This window comes from Notolepis coatsorum (assembly GCF_963971535.1).
Source record: "Notolepis coatsorum genome assembly, chromosome: 3".
Taxonomy (NCBI): Eukaryota; Metazoa; Chordata; class Actinopteri; order Aulopiformes; family Paralepididae; genus Notolepis; species Notolepis coatsorum.
The window spans coordinates 19,102,128-19,121,321 of NC_140167.1; the positions used below are offsets into that span (position 1 = coordinate 19,102,128).

General features: G+C 43.3%; 1 protein-coding gene across 1 annotated transcript; it reads right to left on the reverse strand.

Moving 5' to 3' along the window:
• Positions 1-1,695: 1,695 nt before the first annotated feature.
• On the reverse strand, positions 1,696-17,309 carry LOC311226194 (TLE family member 5-like). The gene is made up of 7 exons (XM_084311569.1): positions 16,894-17,309; positions 14,462-14,559; positions 12,244-12,307; positions 10,186-10,230; positions 9,960-10,022; positions 8,822-8,896; positions 1,696-5,651 (listed from the first exon to the last, which is right to left on the reverse strand). The coding sequence occupies exons 1-7, from the start codon at positions 16,918-16,920 to the stop codon at positions 5,412-5,414; spliced, it is 612 nt and encodes a 203-aa protein (XP_084167695.1). The 5' UTR covers positions 16,921-17,309; the 3' UTR covers positions 1,696-5,411.
• Positions 17,310-19,194: the final 1,885 nt, after the last annotated feature.

The following is a 19,194-nucleotide window of genomic DNA, read 5'->3' on the forward strand; positions in this document are numbered from 1 at the left end:
ACGTCCTAGGCTGTAGCATATGAAATCGATTAATTTCTCACAATACTAATATACATCTATTAGCAATATCCCTATTTGATCCCGTACGGAGGAATCACGTACATTCTTTCTGTGTCCTAGGAGAGTTGAGTCAGTGTTTGTAAACACGCACCACTCTCCTAAAGCTAGAAATCAGAGACATTCCAATTGGTGATGTCACTGGGATGAAAAATCTGAGGATGCTCCGTAGACAATGAACAGGGCTCTGACTTTATGAGACCATAAAATGTTTGTATGGGCTCTTGCGCCCCAATGAGGGTTATATTCTAGAGATTGACAGGTGTGAAGGTAGACTATATTCACACCTGACTTGAGCACAGAATTCTGATCTTACAGGCTCTTCTTGGAAGAGATTTTCACCTTAAGAGAGATAGAGCGGGGGCAAGGACATTTGCTTTCTTTCTGTCTGTCCCTCTTTCCATCTTGCGCTCTCTCTCAACAGTTTACCAACTGTGACAGAAGTCCAGGTTTACCAAGTGTTCTGGTAGGTTAGGTTGGTGGTTTGGGGATATTTTCCCAGACTAGAACAAGACTTTGGTTCGTCTTCATCTTTTGTCGAAACGGCTGTGAAATTATGCCATTGGAAAAATCCCTAACCCACCACTCTTACTAAAGACGACGTGGGTGATCATAAGACATCACACTTGGCTTGACCCTTTGTGGTGCAATTTTGTCTCTCCTCAAGTAGTTGCTTGTTGGAAAGATAATTCTAGTCTTGGGAAACGCCCTCCAGCGATCCCTGACCCGTAATCAGGCTACAACACAGGATGACTCCAGTGGCAAAGCAATAGTCTGTCCTCCACACCTGTCCATCACACATATAATAAGCAATGAGACATAATTCTGGCCACCCGACACCTGTTCAAATTCCTGTTCAGTACACCCACGATCATTCAGTGACTCATAGTTGGCAGTGCACTGCTACCGAGTGCCAAAGTAGAACAAAAGGGCTCGGGACAGTCTTCACTGACAAAATACTTACAGAGAACAACGTTTTGGTATAAAGACTTTCATAGTCTTGTCAATCTACAGGTGTGCAAAGGTTCTGCTCTTTTGAGTAGACTGAGTGCAAAATTGTCAAGGACTTTTATAATATAAACCGCTCAAGCACTTCTTGAGCAGTTTACTGGATGATGACACAAGACATCTGTGCCACATACAGAGCAGTTTGTGGACAGCCTTGGGTATTGGAAATACAAGACGGACTCCCTGACAATGGGTATTTGATATATGAAGATCTCGTCGCTGAACTTGCTGGTCATCTACATTTCTCTGGCGACAGAGTCGACGCGCAGCAGAAAGTGTAAATCTGAGTTGGCTACCAGTGCAAGGCTCTTTTACTTGTCGTATGGTGTACGTTTTGTACCCCGTGTTTTCCCCCTGACACAAACACACATACACGAGATGGAGGTAATTGACAATATTCACGTGGGGGCCATTTTGCTCTTTACAGTATATGGAACCCAACCTGAGCGTGACATAAGTGCAAAATGGACAGTGTGTGATTAAGGTCAATGAGAAACAGAGACAAGAGTATCCATCAGGTATTTTATTTGTAAGGCACCAGAGACGCATCCTTACTGCTGAATGGTTCATTCTGTTATTAAGAGTACAGAGTTGCTTGTTGTAGGTCTCCCCCCTCCCCCTCCCCCAGGCCCACTACTTTTTTTTTTAATGAGGCTATAGTATTGATTTAATAAACAACATACATTATAAACAAGTCCATGTTTAAGTTTTACACAAGAAAAAAAAAAAAAAGACAAAATGACATTTACAAAGCTCAAAAAAAGGTTGTTACTGCCTCATTGTTACAGAGAGAAGGGGTGGGGGGGTGGGGTGGTATTCAATATAGTGCCTCTCTTACTATAGGCACGTGATGCACACACGCAATACCAATGTATTCCATGACATTTGCTCGCTCACACACACACACTACAAAGCAGCTTTGAAACATACAAAAATGCTTTAAAAAATTATATGTATATCGATATATTTATATATGTATATAAATTGGCCCTTCACAACAAAAACAAAAACATATACCATTCATATGTCTGAGTTTTGCCATGGAGGTTGTTTTAGTAGAGATTTGCTTCAGCGTAAAGGGTGCATCTCATTCTCACCTCCTCCCTAGGTCTGCTTTCCTCGATCCGCACTCCTACTGGACAAGTAGTGGGCGAGACTCCCGGTAGGTGACCTCTCTATTCTAAGCAAAGACTAGAACAGATGAAGGAAAGGAAAGCAACCAGAGAGGAGGAGGGAGAGGGTGTGTGATTAAAGTATTGAGACACAACCTCAATGCTGTTTTAAGAGGGGAAAGTAGGCGCTCTTACCACACTGTCAAAACATGAACACAGTCATTAGAAGTACAGATGAGTTTGCTAATGCTCTGTAGAAACACTCACATTACAGGGGAATACCATCAGTGTAAGAACCAATTGGCCTGCCGTCAACAACTAGTGGCATAAAGAGAGTACAGAGTTGTGTGACTCCACTCAAACGCCTGCAAAATGTGAACGGAACGTGTCCATTTGTACCCTTTTCACACTCTTCACCTCGAGCTTTGAGTACAACAGTATAATGGCGGCCTCCCTGACGTGCCTGAATGTAGGGCTTTGCCGCCATCTACTGGCGACTAGATGGAAGATATTATATTCGAGGGAACACCAGGTGAAGCGGTTTGCAGTTTCTTACAGAAGTTTATAGCAAGTCACACTCTTCCGTTGAAAACAGGGGGGGAATGAAGGGAAAGAGACGTTCCACTCCGTGGTGTTTCACACCGACAAAACACAACACTACTAGGAAAGATGGGATAGTTATCAATATAAACTCAAGTGCTATATGCTAAAATTTTATGTTTTATGTGGAAATGCAGTACTCTCAAAATCATGCTCTATTTTTCTTTTTATAACCGACTTGGTTCTAAATTTTAGGTCCTATTCAAGTTCATCTTGGTCAACGATAGTGGACCGACAAGGGGGGGGGGGGGGGCAGGAGAAGGGAAATGTGAAGGGCGCATTATAAAAACAAAACTACTGAATAACCATCAAACCCCGTCTCATTCACTTGTGAACATGCACACACATTCTGAATCCCTAAAATCAGCCTCTCTACGACTTTAACCACCACACTACAAAGGGTTAACGCTTTCACTAACCACACTATAGAAGGTTAACCCGGTCAATACCGCACTAGGTTAACAGTCTGTGGTGTGATAGTGAAAGGGGTTAACCTTCGGTAGTGTGGTCAGTGAAAGTGTTAAGGAACAAAATGTCAATGTTCTGGGGAAGAGACTGTTAGGGCAACGTTCCTCAACAGAGAAGGAGGAATACCAGGGAAAGATGGAGGGTAGCCAATCACGAAGATGCCAAAGATGTCCTGAGCCAATCACGTCATATCTTCATTGATTGATTTAAACCTGATCCAATCCCTTCCCTTTTTTTGTGTAAAAAAAAATCTATTAAAACCATTAAAAAGAATGCTGTGATGCAGGTTATTTTATTGTATTAATGCAGAGCTACTCAATTGTAAACCATATCTTACCTACATTGGATTGTTTTTTACTAACGTTTGAGTGTGCACTGTACTATCTAGGAAAATACAAATGATGGAATCGGGAGTAGGGACTTGGTACGGGCAGACACTCGATATTAAATGACTCGGATCGGGAGCGACAAGTAAACAAAAATGTATGACGAAATCCGTGGCTGTCGGCCAATAGGGGAAGAGGGGCGGGACAAGTGAGGGGAGGCAACAACAACAACAAAATCACATACATACAAACAAACTACACTGATATTAATAATGTAGAAGAACTAACAAAGCAACTGAAAGAAGTAGAGGTGTTTGAATGAGTACTCCTGCCATAGGGCCGTGTGTGTAGGGGGGGCTGTTACACCCTCGTCTCTCATGTCAGTCTCAGGTTGTCACAACCTTGAGTCTTGCAAAGTATGAGAAAAGGCTGAGAGCGAGTTTCCTCATTCCTCAACTCGGAAGGTTGACCTTGGTCAAGCCTAACAACAGTGGCATCCTACAAAAAAAAAAGGGGGAAAAAAAGCAGTCTCTCGAAAGCCTGGGATGCGGAACTGAGTCTATCGCCGCTAAAATAAGACGTTCAACTCCCACTCTCCCTCACTTTCGTTCTCTCAGTCGCTCTCTCTCTCTTCAAAACCTTCTTTTCACACCAACCCTGTCACCAAGGAACAATGGGAAAGACTAGATGGGAATCAAGGTGGATGGGCTTAATGCTCCCTCTTTGTGATTGGCTGCCAGTGGCACCAGTGGGGGTGGGGAGGGGACGACAACAAATGAGGCCAGGCAACAACAGTAGAAAAAAAGAAAAGAAAAATATCACATAAACAAAATTGATTTGATAACTGATAAAAAATAAAAAATAAAAACGTGAAAGCAACCGAGAGGAGTAGAGGTCTTTGAACAAGAAGTGAGAAACATGTACTGCGTGTCTGAACCATGGGGGGAGACTGCCAACATTCATCCTCATCTGTCACTCCTAAACTCTAAGGTTTACCATGATAAAGCCTAACAATAGTGGCTTACAAAACACAACAAAAGAAATCCCCACTGAAAGTCCCAGGATGTGGAACTGGGGTCTATCACCACTAACTAATATCAACATTCACCTCCCACTCCCCCCCAGCGTCAGCCATTCTCTCCCTCTCTCTCTCTCAACATCCAAACCCCTCACCTTCACACCGACCTCCACACCGTAAGACAAGTCAAACCTCAGCCCCTCTCTTCTGATTCACTCCTTCAGACTCTCTTGGCACCTTCAAGTGCTGTCGGAAATACCGGAAATACGAGCCGAGCGCGACCCAGCGGGTGGAATTATGAGCGGGGGAAGTCAGATCCTTTTCTCTTTACGATACTAGAGTTGCACCGTTTAAGGGGGGCAGGGAGGGGCGCATGCCGATACACACACATGCGCACAGATTTGTTTGTCTTTCTTAACTTAAGTCTAGCGTAGATAATTTAGCGAGGGAATCAATGTTTGCGGTTCGAAAGAGACATATTAAAACATCAATCACATACATAATGCGTTAGAATAGGTTTGTGCTGCATGATTTCCGAGAGATAAAAACGAGCTCCACAAGAAAATTATTATTCGTCATTTCACCGCATCCTATCGTTATTTCCGACCAAAAGCACTTGAACGTGTGACACGTCGTATTTTTTACGACTTCCGAACTCGAGAAGTAGTAGGAACTTCCCAGGAGGACTCGAAGGCAACATTTATCCACCTCTCCGCAAAAAAAACCGGGCATTTGAAGTTAAAAGACTACAACTCCCAGTTTCTCTCCACCTCCAGCTCCTTCCATTATCCCGTCCCTCTCTCCCCCCCCCCCCCCTCGCGTCTAGTCTGACTTGTCCCCGTCCTCTTCCCTCTGCTCCCGCTCCGCCGCGTCCCGGGCCTTGTCCTCCTTCGCCAGCTGCGCCTGGGCGTGGGAGTGGTTGGCCAGGATGGAGGAGAGGGAGAGCAGGCCCTGGCTGGAGGAGACGGCGGGCAGCGTGGGGGCAGTGAGTCCCAGGGGCAGGGGGGTCATGGGCAGGGCCAGGCCCTGGAGCTGGGACAGCTGGTGTACCTGGAGCTGTTGCTGCAACACAGAGCACACACACACACACAGGTTAGTGCGTACATACTGAACATGTAGAGCACACACACAGGTTAGTGCGTACATACTGAACATGTAGAGCACACACACACACAGGTTAGTGCGTACATACTGAACATGTAGAGCACACACACACACAGGTTAGTGCGTACATACTGAACATGTAGAGCACACACACACACAGGTTAGTGCGTACACACTGAACATATAGAGCACACACAGGGGTTAGTGTGTCGTACATACTGAACATAGAGCACACAGGTTAGCACATACATACAGAACATATAGAGCACATACAACAAATTAAAAAAAGATAAAAAAAGGAATTATAAACAAAACGTCAAGAGCAATGTGTTTGGTTAGCAGACATGTCCAAAAAAGGAGTAGAGGGAAGCTAAGCTTATTGATCCCTACCCCCTTACATTTATGTTTGTTCTTCCATACATTTGACTAGATATAACATAATTTAGTATTATTACAATATAGAATATACTTTTACTTATATAAAAAATTAAAATATTGATTCACTTGACGGCAGTGAATACAGTACAGCACGACATAACACAATATAACATAACTTTGTTTATCCTCATTACTCATTTCTGTATTTCTCTAATGTGTATTTTTTTTTAGCTGCTTTTTAAATTGTGACACATGTTTACTCAGTTTGATGTATTCAGGTAAATTATTCCACAACTTCACTCCACACACCGATATGCACATGCTTTTCAGCGTAGTAGTGTGTACCATTGGTTGTTTAAGATTCCCTCTCCCTCTTAAGTTATATTCTCCTTGGATACAGAACATAGAGCACAGACAGGTTAGCAGTAGCACAGACATATAACATATAGAACACACACGCAAACGTCAGTGCATACATACTGAACATATAGAGATAACACACAGGTTAGTGCATACAGAACATATAGAGCACAGACAGAACATATAGAGCACAGACAGAACATATAGAGCAGGGACAAGATAGCATACAGAACATAATTAGATTAAATTAGATTCATCTTATTGTCATTGCACAGTGCACACAAGTACAGAGTAGAACGTAATGAGGTTTGCATCTAACCAGAGTGCAAATGAGCATTGTGGTATACTTGTATATATGAAAAGGCTATGGAGTAATATGCTAAGCTAATGTATGTACACAGTAATAGTATATACAGTGGTATGAGTTTGAATACAGTATGATAATAAATAAAGACTTTAATGATGATACAAATCTAGCAAGTGGTTTAAATCAGGGCGCGACCCCCAAATAACAGTGTCAGAGAGCCGCGACCCCCACTATTATAGGAGGTAAAAAAAAAAAATATATATATATATCTTTTTATTTTTTTTTATAAATGGAAATGTATGGTTGAAACATGCAAACGTTCAAACGCACACACACTAATAAGCATTGGAGGCTTTTAACCAGGGCCGGACTGGGGAAATCATTCAGGCCAGGAAATATACAGTAGTGCAAAATATAGCCCCAGTCAGGCCACCTTTTAAGCGGGGGGTCTGGGGGTTCCCCACCAGGATTTTTTTTGTTACAAAGACTTAATTTCCTGCATTTTGGTGCAGGAATTTTTTTATTTGTACCCTTTAAATGCCAGTGTTTGTGATGGCATCACAAATTATTGTTAAAAAACAGGCTAGCATATTATGATTAGCAACAACACTGATTGATGGATTTTCTGTTTTTTTGTAATGTCAGATTGAAAAAAATACAATCTTTTATTCAACTTCAGCCCTGATCATAACACCACATATTCATTGTATAATTCTAACCCTTTAAATGCCAGTGTGTGTGATGGCATATATTTGCAATATATCAAATGCAAAGTAGATTTTTCTGGGGGGGATTATTACAGGCTAGCAGTTTTTTGTAAGGGTCCCGCCTCCACCAATCACATGCGGCTCCCTGTGTGTGTGTGTGTGTGTGAGAGTGAGTGAGTGAGTGAGTGAGTGAGTGAGTGAGTGAGTGAGTGAGTGAGTGAGTGAGTGAGTGAGTGAGTGAGTGAGTGAGTGAGTGAGTGAGTGAGTGAGTGAGTGAGTGAGTGAGTGAGTGAGTGAGTGAGTGAGTGAGTGAGTGAGTGAGTGAGTGAGTGAGTGAGTGAGTGAGAGAGAGAGAGAGAGAGAGAGAGAGAGAGAGAGAGAGAGAGAGAGAGAGAGTGAGTTCTCCAACTTGTGTGAGTTGCAGTGATCTCCTGGTTGTTCCCCACCTAGGTTATCTAATTCTAACTATTGCGCTGCTGCAACTAGAAACACTGGCCTGGCCTGCTTCTAAGTTCAGTGGCCTGACTGCATAATTAAAAAGAAAAATCATCTGGTGACCCGCACTTTGGGAACCCCTGGTTTAAATAATATGAGTATACCGGTACATATATATGCACACACACACAGATAAATATATATATACAGTGTGTACAGTGTTATATGAATAAAGTAGGTATGAGTACAGTGTAAGACAAATGTAGGCAGTAGATTTCTTTTTGTTTTGACCATATTAATGTGGGGTATAATCACATATTCTTTTTTTTTGATCCACTTTTTCTCCCATTTTTCTATATTTTTCTCCCATCCCAATTTCGTATCATCCAATTCAACCCTCCCCTGTCACGAACGCTGTTTCTTGCCTCCCACAAGCCGGCTGCAATGTGGACTAAGTCATACATAGCACAAGTCCCCTCCGGTACTTGAGGTAACAGCAGTCGCATCTTTTCACCTGCGCAGCTCGATCTCTCAGTGTCGAGGAGTAACGCGTGGGAGGCTCACGCTGCCCCCGACACTTCCTGATTCTACTGCGCAGGCGCACCAACCGACTTGTAGGAGTCGCTTGTTCACAACGCCCGATCCCCACCCTTCAGTTTCCCTCCCCGTAATACGGCCAATGTGTATTACTGCGGACGACCAGCTAAACTGAAAACAATGTGGAGAGCTGGATTCGAACACGCGAATCCTAGAGTCTCCACACTGGTGGCGAGTGCCTTGCCCACTACACCACCTAGCCGCCCTATTCACATACATTCTTGAAGAGTTTGTTCTGTAGATGGAAAATATGTTAAATGGAACATTCTTAAAACCCTCACTCCATACAACCTGTAGGTCTGTGTGTGTGTGTGTGTGTGTATATGCGCACGCTCACAGCTTACCCGTATGATGGAGTTCATCTCGGGGGGTGTGACTTGTTTGGCTCTTTCTATGGCACCCATGACCTGTTGCTGATGCTAGAAACACAAACATGATGCACAATCAGACGTTCCACTGGAGACAACAGGTTCACAGCTATTATGCACATTCATATTTCAGATGCTATGGCGCTTACATGCATTTTCACACGATTACCGATACGCCTTTATACACGGGCAAACGGAAAACTGCAGGCTGCTTTACCATGGAAACGGAACTCACGCAGAACAACAAACAATCGTATTTTCTCGCCGTCGGATTATGAGCTCGTCCAGGCCATTATAAAACATAATACGACGTAATATATCGGAATATATAATGCAATGATGTGAATGTAAACTAAACAAATTCCTTACATCTGGCCATGTGTTTTCTGATTCCAAGCAGAAGACAAGTGGTATATATATACTCAACTTATACCTACCTACTGCTTCACTGTCTACCCATATACTCTGTATGATAGCATGTACAACAGTGATGTATATACCACATATTTACATTTATATCTTTATATTACCACATACTCATATTTGTCTGAATATACTCTGCATATATCCCTATATACTTGCTTGTACACCTGCGCATAACTCTTGGCTCTGTATGATAACATGTACAATAATGCTGTATATACCATATATATACGTATATATACCCATCCTCACCCGTCTGTACTTACCTGCACATAGTCCTTTACTAAATCTATATCTGTACATATCCTACTCTAACTAGTTACTCCGCTGGCCAGTAGTAGTCATACTGTCTCTATTATATACAAATACAACTCTGTACATACATCTGATTAGCACTACACTCAGTAGTACTAATTTTAAAATGTACAGAGTTTAATCACCTGTGCATTGTATATTGCTGCTGCACTTTACTGCTACAATTGCATTCCGGTTGGATGCCAAACTTCTTTTCGTGTACTGTATAATGACATAATATATAATGCCAATAAATTTGAATCTAATCTAATGAGTTCACGGAGGTGCATTGTGTTATCAATGAGTTGCTAAACGTCAGCACGCGGACAGAGAAACACTCGACTACAGCTGTGGGGGCGAGGTGGGGTGCGTGTGTCCAGTTTACGACGGGCCATACCTCCTGTGAGAGGTAAGGGATCACCTGAGCACATATCCCATTCAGTCTCTTGACTATTTCAGCCTGCAAAGAGAAGAAGAAAGGTTCTCAGAATTAGACTAGAACAACATGGCATTGAGACAGAGACAGACGACAGGTTTTTGGAAGGACAGACGGCAGAACGGAGTATTGAGGGTGAAACTGAGGCTACGTTATAGAGAGTAGTAGACTGTCAATCATCACTTGCCTGTTTGTGCATTTCAATGTTGAGTCCATAGGACATCTCGTAGTACTACAAGAAAAAGAAGACAATGACAAAAACAGGTTAATACTGAACTACATATGGACTATACTCATTCAGTAGTATGCACTGTGTCCTTTATGAGAAGGTTGGTAGGTCCTCTTGATGAGACACATTTTTCATCTGCATTTAGCTACGATGCCCCTCTAGCTCATGGAATGTTCTCCAACCGTCCTTAAAGCTCGAGATTCTCCCCTCTGTTGCAGAGTAAAACCTTGATCTCCAACCTTTGTCAATCAAGTTCAAGTACGCGTTCTAATTTATTTGTTATCCTCACTTTTGCCTTGCCTCGTCTTATTGTTATGATTTTATAGGCCCTTTTTTGTACACTCAATGAGACTGTAAATGAGGGGAAATCGAGTCGCTTTTTGAGTAGTGGTGCACTCACACCACAGCAAGACCGGCACCAACCATGCGCGAGGGAGGGGAACAAATATTCCCCCTCCTGAAACACAAGCATATATGAGGCCAGTTGACCTCAGCCACACCCCAGTGGCGTTTGATTTCCAGCTGCTGAACTTTACAACAAAGATACTGGAGACGATTCCCAAACCAAATAAATAATGCACCATCTATATATATATATATACATACACACATATACATACACACATATACATACATACAGCTGCTTTGCTAGCTCATTCTTCTTATAACAAAGCTCTTCGTCAAGTAAAAGAACAAGGGGCATGTTGTTTTGCAATTCAAAAACCACTGACCTCCAAGGCTAATATAGCCCTTTCTATGCACGCTGTCGAGTGTACATCAGAAATGGAATACGAAATAATCAACCTTTTTATTTTATTTGATAAAGTATCCAATACGATACATTTTAACACTGCTATCTGCAGTAGAGCCAAAACAAGGACGGGGTAGTGCAGGGAACCAACGGCTAGTTTTTAGCACACCCTACGAATACAGTATAACAGAGTACGGTCCAGGGTGGGAAATTGTCACCCGTCAAATATTGGTAGAAATCCGTTGGTACACTTGGAATCCATGAAGGATCTTTTTTTTTATGCGAATTCCCCTCTGGCCGTTGCACTGCCCAGGGTCCCCGTAATTAACCATTTATTTTACTGGTAAAAATCTGTTGAAGTCCCGACATACTTCAATCTCTTCCGTAATAATGTCCTGTGAAAATAATTGCCTCTTATTTTGATTTGGTTACCAAGTAACGCATGGCCACTAAAAGTGCTATTTTTGTTGCCACTGAAACAGAAATGTAGCTCAAACAAACAGAAGTCTCGCTCTCCTTTTGCCAACGGTATGGTATTTATGATTTTGTATGAAAAACTCTCCGATTGTATTGTTTCCATGTGGCAAATAAAACTCTGAATCGGAAACCCTGTGAGACGTGTGTTTACCGTGTGAACCTGCAGCTGTGTGATATGTGTGAGCCAGGAAAACAACAAGGATTCTATGGACTAAAGTAACATGACCAAGAAAGGTTTTTTTTGCATTGGAATACAGGCGCCATAGCATTATCCAAAAGATTAAAAAAAAAATAGTTAATAGATTATTGATATGGATGAGCATGCTGAAGTTGTGGCTAGCCAACTGCTAACATGGACCTAAACACTTGAGACAACCTGGTTACTTGCACCAAAACACTTTTCTTTCTCAAGAAATCCGCCGTTCCATGAGTGGAAAGAGCCGCTGCCGTGTAGAGAGTGGAGGTAACATGTTCCCCATTACTAACTAACTAACTAACTAGTGACGCTGCATCTCTCACTACTACTAACTCACCATGATGTAGTGACGCTGCATCTCTCACTACTACTAACTCACCATGATGTAGTGACGCTGCATCTCTCACTACTACTAACTCACCATGATGTAGTGACGCTGCATCTCTCACTACTACTAACTCACCATGATGTAGTGACGCTGCATCTCTCACTACTACTAACTCACCATGATGTAGTGACTCTGCATCTCTCACTACTACTAACTCACCATGATGTAGTGATGATGCTGCATCTCTCACTACTACTAACTCACCATGATGTAGTGACGCTGCATCTCTGACTTCTCGCTGGCCAGTTTGTCACACTCCAACTTCAAACTGCAGAGAGGAAACAACAACAACAACACTCAGTGCCATCTTTAAAAGGACCATTATGGGAAATGTGCTTACCATCTTCTCCAGAGTCAGACAAGATGTATACCAATTTCCTCTCTGTGCATTCAGGAGAAAGCTATCCAGCTAGCCTAGCTTAGCATAAATTAATGGAAGCAGATAGCCTAGCTAAGACGGTATGTGAATTTCCCGTTGGCATGTTCCTTTAAGGCTTAATCCTGCTGCTTGATGTGCTCATTAGCACCTGCGGCTGGAACGGCGTCATTGTGGCCAAAATGACCATCCGTCTTCATTGCACAAACAACAATCTGTTTAGTAAAAGTCATGCCACTAAGAGTTGACCATAAAAAGAAAATGGTTGGAGTGGAGGGGATCTTTAATAACATCGTGTCTCTCAAGATTTGTGACAATGAGGTGTCGCTGACACGTGTCATATTTCTGGTCGATCCTTGTAGCCAACTGTGATCAGGAAAGCACAGATGGTTAAAGAGTAAGGAGAGCTTTGCAAACAGTATGCGAGGAGATTGTATGCAGACTGACGCCTGATGTTTGTTTAAACTTGGTGTGTTTGTGTAGCATGTACGGTTCCCCTACTAGGCGATGTGGGGGTTGGAAGCCTGTCTAAAATGTATTTCTTTGGTTTCGATTAAGACTGCAGCTAATTTTAGTAATAAGAGTATTCTACTCGTGATTCCATCGATTAATCGGATAAGAAATAACTTTTGCTTTTAAAGAGCAATAGTAAATACAAAAGAGAAAATAAGACTTCTTCCTTTTTCAAATTTTTTATTTTCTATGGTTATTTTCTTGAGCAACTTGGATAATTTAACATAACTAGCCACCATATTGATTTATGTTCATAACCAGCCATTACATGTAGCCACGGTTAACGTTAACGTACAAAAAGTATTTGCCTTGATGCATTTTTTGTAATAGATTTTAGAAACAGCATTTTGTCCATGTGGCAGCAGAACCATATTCCTGGAATTGTTTCAGTTCTAGTTTCGACAGAAGGTTCTGCTGCCACATGGACAAAATGCTGTTTCACAAGCCCTTCGCCCCAAGTGTCTTCTAGTGTGTGTGTGCTTGAGCTAGTGTGTCCGTTCGGGCTGGGCGACTAATCGAGTTTCAAATTCAATTTTGCCTTCCCACAATCAACAAGGTAATTGAGATTAAACTGGTATTGTGCTGCATTGCTCTCATTGTGTCTTGTGTTGTAAACACGGCGCCTCCCTTCCTTCACACCGGTGCGCTCCGCACCTCCCCATGCCCCCCCCCCCCCCCCCCCCCCCCCCAAGCTCTAACAGTAGTTTCAGCTTGTGTTGCGACGGGGGAAGAGGGAGCAACGGCATGCAGTTATTTTGAAACGTCTTTGGTAACTTGTAGATGATAGAAAGGCAGCCTTTGGTCGAGAAAAAACGTTGTCGTCATATGATGTTCTCGAATCAATGAGTAATAGTGTTTAATAATCGTGCTTTCAATCAAAATAATCGCGATTATAATTTTTACAATAATCGAGCAGCCCCAGTGTCCGAGTCTCTGTATGTGTAAAAGACCGAGACTGTACCTGTGGTATTGTGTGCGTGTGTGTGTAATAAATAATAACTGGACTTTGGAGAAGTCTTTATTTGGCATAACTGGACTTTGGAGAAGTCGTTATTCAGCATGCAGGCACACGAATGCGATGGGCGGCACACACACACAGGAACACACACACACATGCAGTTAGTTGGGTCGCCGATGCGATGAGTCTCTGCACTTGACCCATCCCGCCGTCCTTCTCCCCAAGGCCAGCCGGGAGCAGATAGGGGCGCCGACCAATCCAAGTGTTCCTTTCCGTCTTCGTTAGGGACGCGACAGCGATCTGTTGTGCATGTTTTTCCATTGGGTTTCTCTTATCGGGGGGGGGAGAGAAACCCTTGCAAGCACGGGGAGAACATGTAAACTCCACACAGAAAGGCCTGGGAGATAACCCCACCTGGGTAACTGGCAACGCGAAAACCTGGTCCCCAAGCGGGAATCGAACCCTGGACCTTCTAGCTGTGAGGCGACAGTGTTAACCACTACACCACTGTGTGTGGTATTGTTTGTGTGTGGTATTGTGTACCTGTGGTATTGTGTGTGTGTGGTATTGTGTACCTGTGGTATTGTGCTTGGAGGAACTGGAATTCATCCTTGATGCGGTCGCAGGAGTCTGAGGTGGTGAACTTGAGAGGCTGACTGGACTGAGACGATGCCTGGGAAACAAAGACTCTCGTCAGCTACACACTCATTCAACCTTGTTTATTATTTTGCTAACATGGATCCCTAAATAAGCAATATAGACCCTGGGACACTCAGTAAAAAAAATTATGAATTGCTACTCTTATGTGGGGAACCCACCAGAAATAACTCCATGACCCATTTGAGGCCAACCCATAGTTTAAGAAACCACAACTTAATCGAATGCGCTATAAACACTACCCTCGCTCAACAACAACTTCCCAATGCAGACAGGAAGACAGTCCAAAACCAGACCACCCGACGGACACAACTTTCCCTTCACTAAACCCTGTGCAACCACAAAGCAGATAAGATGGTTGCAGCCATAGCCGAGAGGTGAATGACTAAAAACCACTACTGTCAGCTATGTGTGTCTGTTTGTGATGTATTTTAAGTTTGTTTAGTTACAGAAGGCTGACCTCTGCGATTAACCCTTCCTTATCTGTGACTTTTTTTTGTATCTACTTTTTCTCCCATTTTCTATTTTTCTCACATCCCAATTTCGTATCGTCCAATTCTACCCTCCCCTGTCTCGAACGCTGTTAGGCCATGCCTCCCACAAGCCGGCTGCAATGTGGACGAAGCCTTATATCACGTGTCCCCTCCGGTACTCGAGGAAGCAGCAGTCGCATCTTTTCACCTGCACAGCGCGATCTCTCAGCGGCGGGGGTCTGCGTTTGGAGGGCACGCCGCCCCCGTCACATCGTGATTCTGCTGACCTGTAGGAGTCGCTGTCCACAACGTCCGATCCCCACCCCCTAATACTGCCAATTGTATTAGTATGAACGACCAGCCAAGCTGATAGCAATGCGGAGAGCTGGGCTCTAACCCAGTGTCTCCGGCATTGGTGGTGAGCGCCTTGCCCACTGCACCACCCCCTATCTGTGACTTTTGAGGACAGTAAAGCAAACATTAAAGCCTCTGTCTATGTGTGTATGTACGAGATATGCATCTGCCTAGTTTCCTACTGCTAGCAAGGTGTGGAGAACAAATTAGCTTCATGATCGTTTGAGGTTTTTCTAGAGTAGACAACCTCACAACAACCTCTACAAACAATATGCAACGTATCCCAGTCACCAGGAGAAACCTTCACACAAGGTTCCTTCATACGTGTGTAGTATTGATTGGAGGCAAGTGTTCGTTTACACGAGGCTAGATTTAAATGTATGCCACGCTGGCCATATGGTAGCTCTGAAACGGACCCTATGAACTCCAATACAAACATTAGAGTGTGTTTCAGAGCTGGCCATATGCGAGTGGTGCTTAGAGGACCATTGCAGTCTGGTTAGGTATGTACAGCGACAGACTACACTCAAAACTGCAAGCCAAGAGCTGTAATCCATGGTTTAATCTGGTGCCCTAAACCTTATTACTCTCTAAACAAGGGCATGAGGTTTCCAGAGGGGATTATAAGACTAGAGAGAGAGAGGGAGAGAGAGAGGATCCAGTCACATGGTGACTCAGAGGTCAATGCTGTACTTCCAAAACACAATGACAGCATAAAATGAAATACTGCACGATTGTGCAGTACAGTAGTGCTGTGCTCGACAAAGCACACAGCTAGAAGCTATGCACACGAAATGTCACACACACACAACAGTGTGGTGAAGTGGTAGTGAGGTAGATGGGTATGTATTAACATTATCTTACTGGTGAGAGGAGACGGGTATACTGGACCCTACCATCAAATACATTTATGGCCTGTACCGCACTTTATGGTCTCTTTGCAAGTGGATGGGTTTAACACGATTCTCAGACTTGACCACTCTTCAGCATTATAACACTAACTACGTTAGCTCTGATTGATTGAAAACTTTATTAACAGATTGCAGAATGGGTCCAATACAGTACAGCTCAATACACACAATTGTTAAGGGGGGATGCCGACCAGAGAAAGACTTTCGTCTTGTTTACATCAGGGTCCCCCATTTTCAATTCATCAGGATTGCTAACGTTCATTTAACAAGTGACTATGTTAGTTACCTGTTAGATTGTAACTAACGTTGTCTATATTTACACACTCACTGTAACGTTGCGTTGTTATTAAATCGGTCCCGATTGAGCTGCTATAGGGGGCTGAGTTGGAAAATAAATGGCAAGTAACTTAGCGATCACTTGCTAACGTGAAGCTAGCTAGCAGTTAACGTGAGGTTAGCTACTGATGTGAGACGGCGAGGCCAGCTAGTGCCATGATCACGTTAGCTATAGCTAGCTGTGGCTAACTGGGGCTGATCATAACCACGTTAGTTAGCTCAGCGACGCTAGTTTGTCAACTGATCCGAGTCAGCTAGCTCACCCTGCCAACTTACCGAGTGTCTTGATTGTGGAAACATCATGTCAACAATAGATCTGACGGTGTTTCCTTGTGATTAACCGAATAAACAGGCTAACGTTATAGCTTGCTAAGCTAACAGACTCTCGCCTTTTTTCTTTTTTATGATTGAAGAGGCCGTTTTCAGAATGTCATCGTTTAGCTTCTAACGTAGTAATCACTGCTGCAGCGATATTGTCTTTCTTCAATCTCTGCAGGACGATCACTGTCCCAAAGGATATGAGAAATGGAGCGACATCAAAGGGCCGTCGCGTTGTTCGGAGAACGCCTTTCTGGAGTGATCCTTGATGTTGACATACGAGCCCCAGACATTCCTCTGCCGTGTAAAGAGGAACCGCACCGCCGACGGATTACACCGAGCTGTCGAGGAACGGGCGCCCCGCGCGCTGCAGGACAGAAGTGGCGGTGCACCGAGGGGCCATTCACTTCTACAGCGTGTGTCGCTGACGAAATCACGGCTCACTGAAGTGTATGGCGTGTGTGCTGCCCCCTGTGGGAAGTGTGGGAGTAGGGCATATCTGCAGAGCCGCAAGCCCAACGTCTGGGCGGGGCTTCGTGGCTTGTGCTCGGTTTGAGGCGGAGCTTCGGGGCTTGTACTCGGTTTGACTGTGCGTGGGCGGGGCGTCGTGGCTTGTACCTTGTTTTGTTTCCTGTAAAACCCGGAAGTAGTCAGTTTGTGCTGTTTATTTTTTAACCCTAAGCTTAACCCTAACCCTAACCTGCAACATGGAACAAAGTCATGGAAAGAATTGTATACGAACAGGTCAAAAAATACCTTGCGGAAAAAAATCTAATCTACGAATTCCAATCTGGCTTCAGAACATCCCACTCCACTGACACATGCCTTCTCTATTTAAACGACCACCAGTTTTGTTTGTATAGTTGTACAGTGTCCCCCACCCACCCCTCCTAATTAATTTAATTTGTTTTCTCGTGATAACGGGATAATTTTCTCGAGAAAACGAAACGATAGTCTAGTATATATTAAACCACTGCAGGAAACATCATTCAGTGTCGCAATGTCAGAGGAGCAGGTAGCCCCTTTCGTGACTGTGATGAAGGGCCTAAAGGAGCAGGAGGATATTGATCACCGCGTCACATATCTCTTCAATGAAGGCCTGACACAGGCTGAAATAGCTTTATGCCTTGCTGTTACAGATAATATATATATATACACATTAGTGTGTGTCAAAGTGAGCTCTCAAAGAGCACCTGGGCTGGCTATGGGAGGCTGCAACTCGAAAATGGCCCCTGTATGTCCAACCCGCCCCCCCCCCCCCCCCTCCAAATGTATACAGTTTCCTCTCCCTCATACGTATATTTTCTGTTAGGATCTCTGTATATTTTCATATCTTGTATGTCACAAATGTAACAGTACTACCTGTATGTCATGTACCCCCCTGAAATAAATTAATCCGTTATCACGAGAAAACGGAATTTGTTATCTCGAGATAAAGAGATAAGTCGTTATCACGAGAAAATGGACTTTGTTATCTCGAGATCGAGAAAATTATCCTGTTATCACGAGAAAACAAATTAAATTAACTCGTTATCACGGGAAAACGGAGTAAGTAAAATGTATGAATGTATGGCCTCTTAGGGCTTCCGTACATACATAAGTTCCCTGGCAGAATACTTAAATTGTTTGCGAGGACAAAGGTATACAAAGAGGAGAGAACCATTTTAAATCGGGGCATGTTAGGAGTTTCCGGATAGCCGGCTAGCAAGCTAGCTAGCTACTAACGTTATAAACTATACACAATATGTACAACGACACAATGATTTACATTAGTATTTACAGTGATTTAATATGCAGCAAAATAACGTTATACGATTTAAATTATAAATACAAATATGGTAACGTGGTTGTGGCTTTTACAAATAGTGGTTAGCTTTAGAGATAAATGGCTACGATCACGGAGCAAGTGTTGGGTGAAACAGATACTAGCCACAGATTCAGGGTCAGTTATTTTCCCATTGTACGAATTGTTAAGCTTATGGAATGTAAGGGAAATCTGATCCTAGGTCTGTGACTAGTAGGCAGGAGGCTACGCTGTGGTGACGTCATGTCAGCAGCGCCAAATAGCAGTGTAGTTTACCAGCGAACGAAAACATAAACGTTATTTTGCTACCTTTACGATTAATTGCGAATATTTTCATGTTGAGCTATAGATTGTGGATAAATACGCACAGAAAGGTACACCATGCCAACGTTCATGCTTTATTTATCTAAAACCAGCCGATTTAGAAATGCTCAATGGGGAAATACATTGCATTC

Bases quoted from the DNA above. Each gene is read 5' to 3' on its own strand.
- LOC311226194 (XM_084311569.1), bottom strand. From the start codon at position 16,920: ATGATGTTTCCACAATCAAGACACTCG. The intron at 10,231-12,243 runs GTGAGTTAGTAG...TTTTTCTTGTAG, and splicing joins TGCAGCGTCACTACATCATG to TACTACGAGATGTCCTATGG. The intron at 10,023-10,185 runs GCAAGTGATGAT...TTCTCTTTGCAG, and splicing joins ACATTGAAATGCACAAACAG to GCTGAAATAGTCAAGAGACT.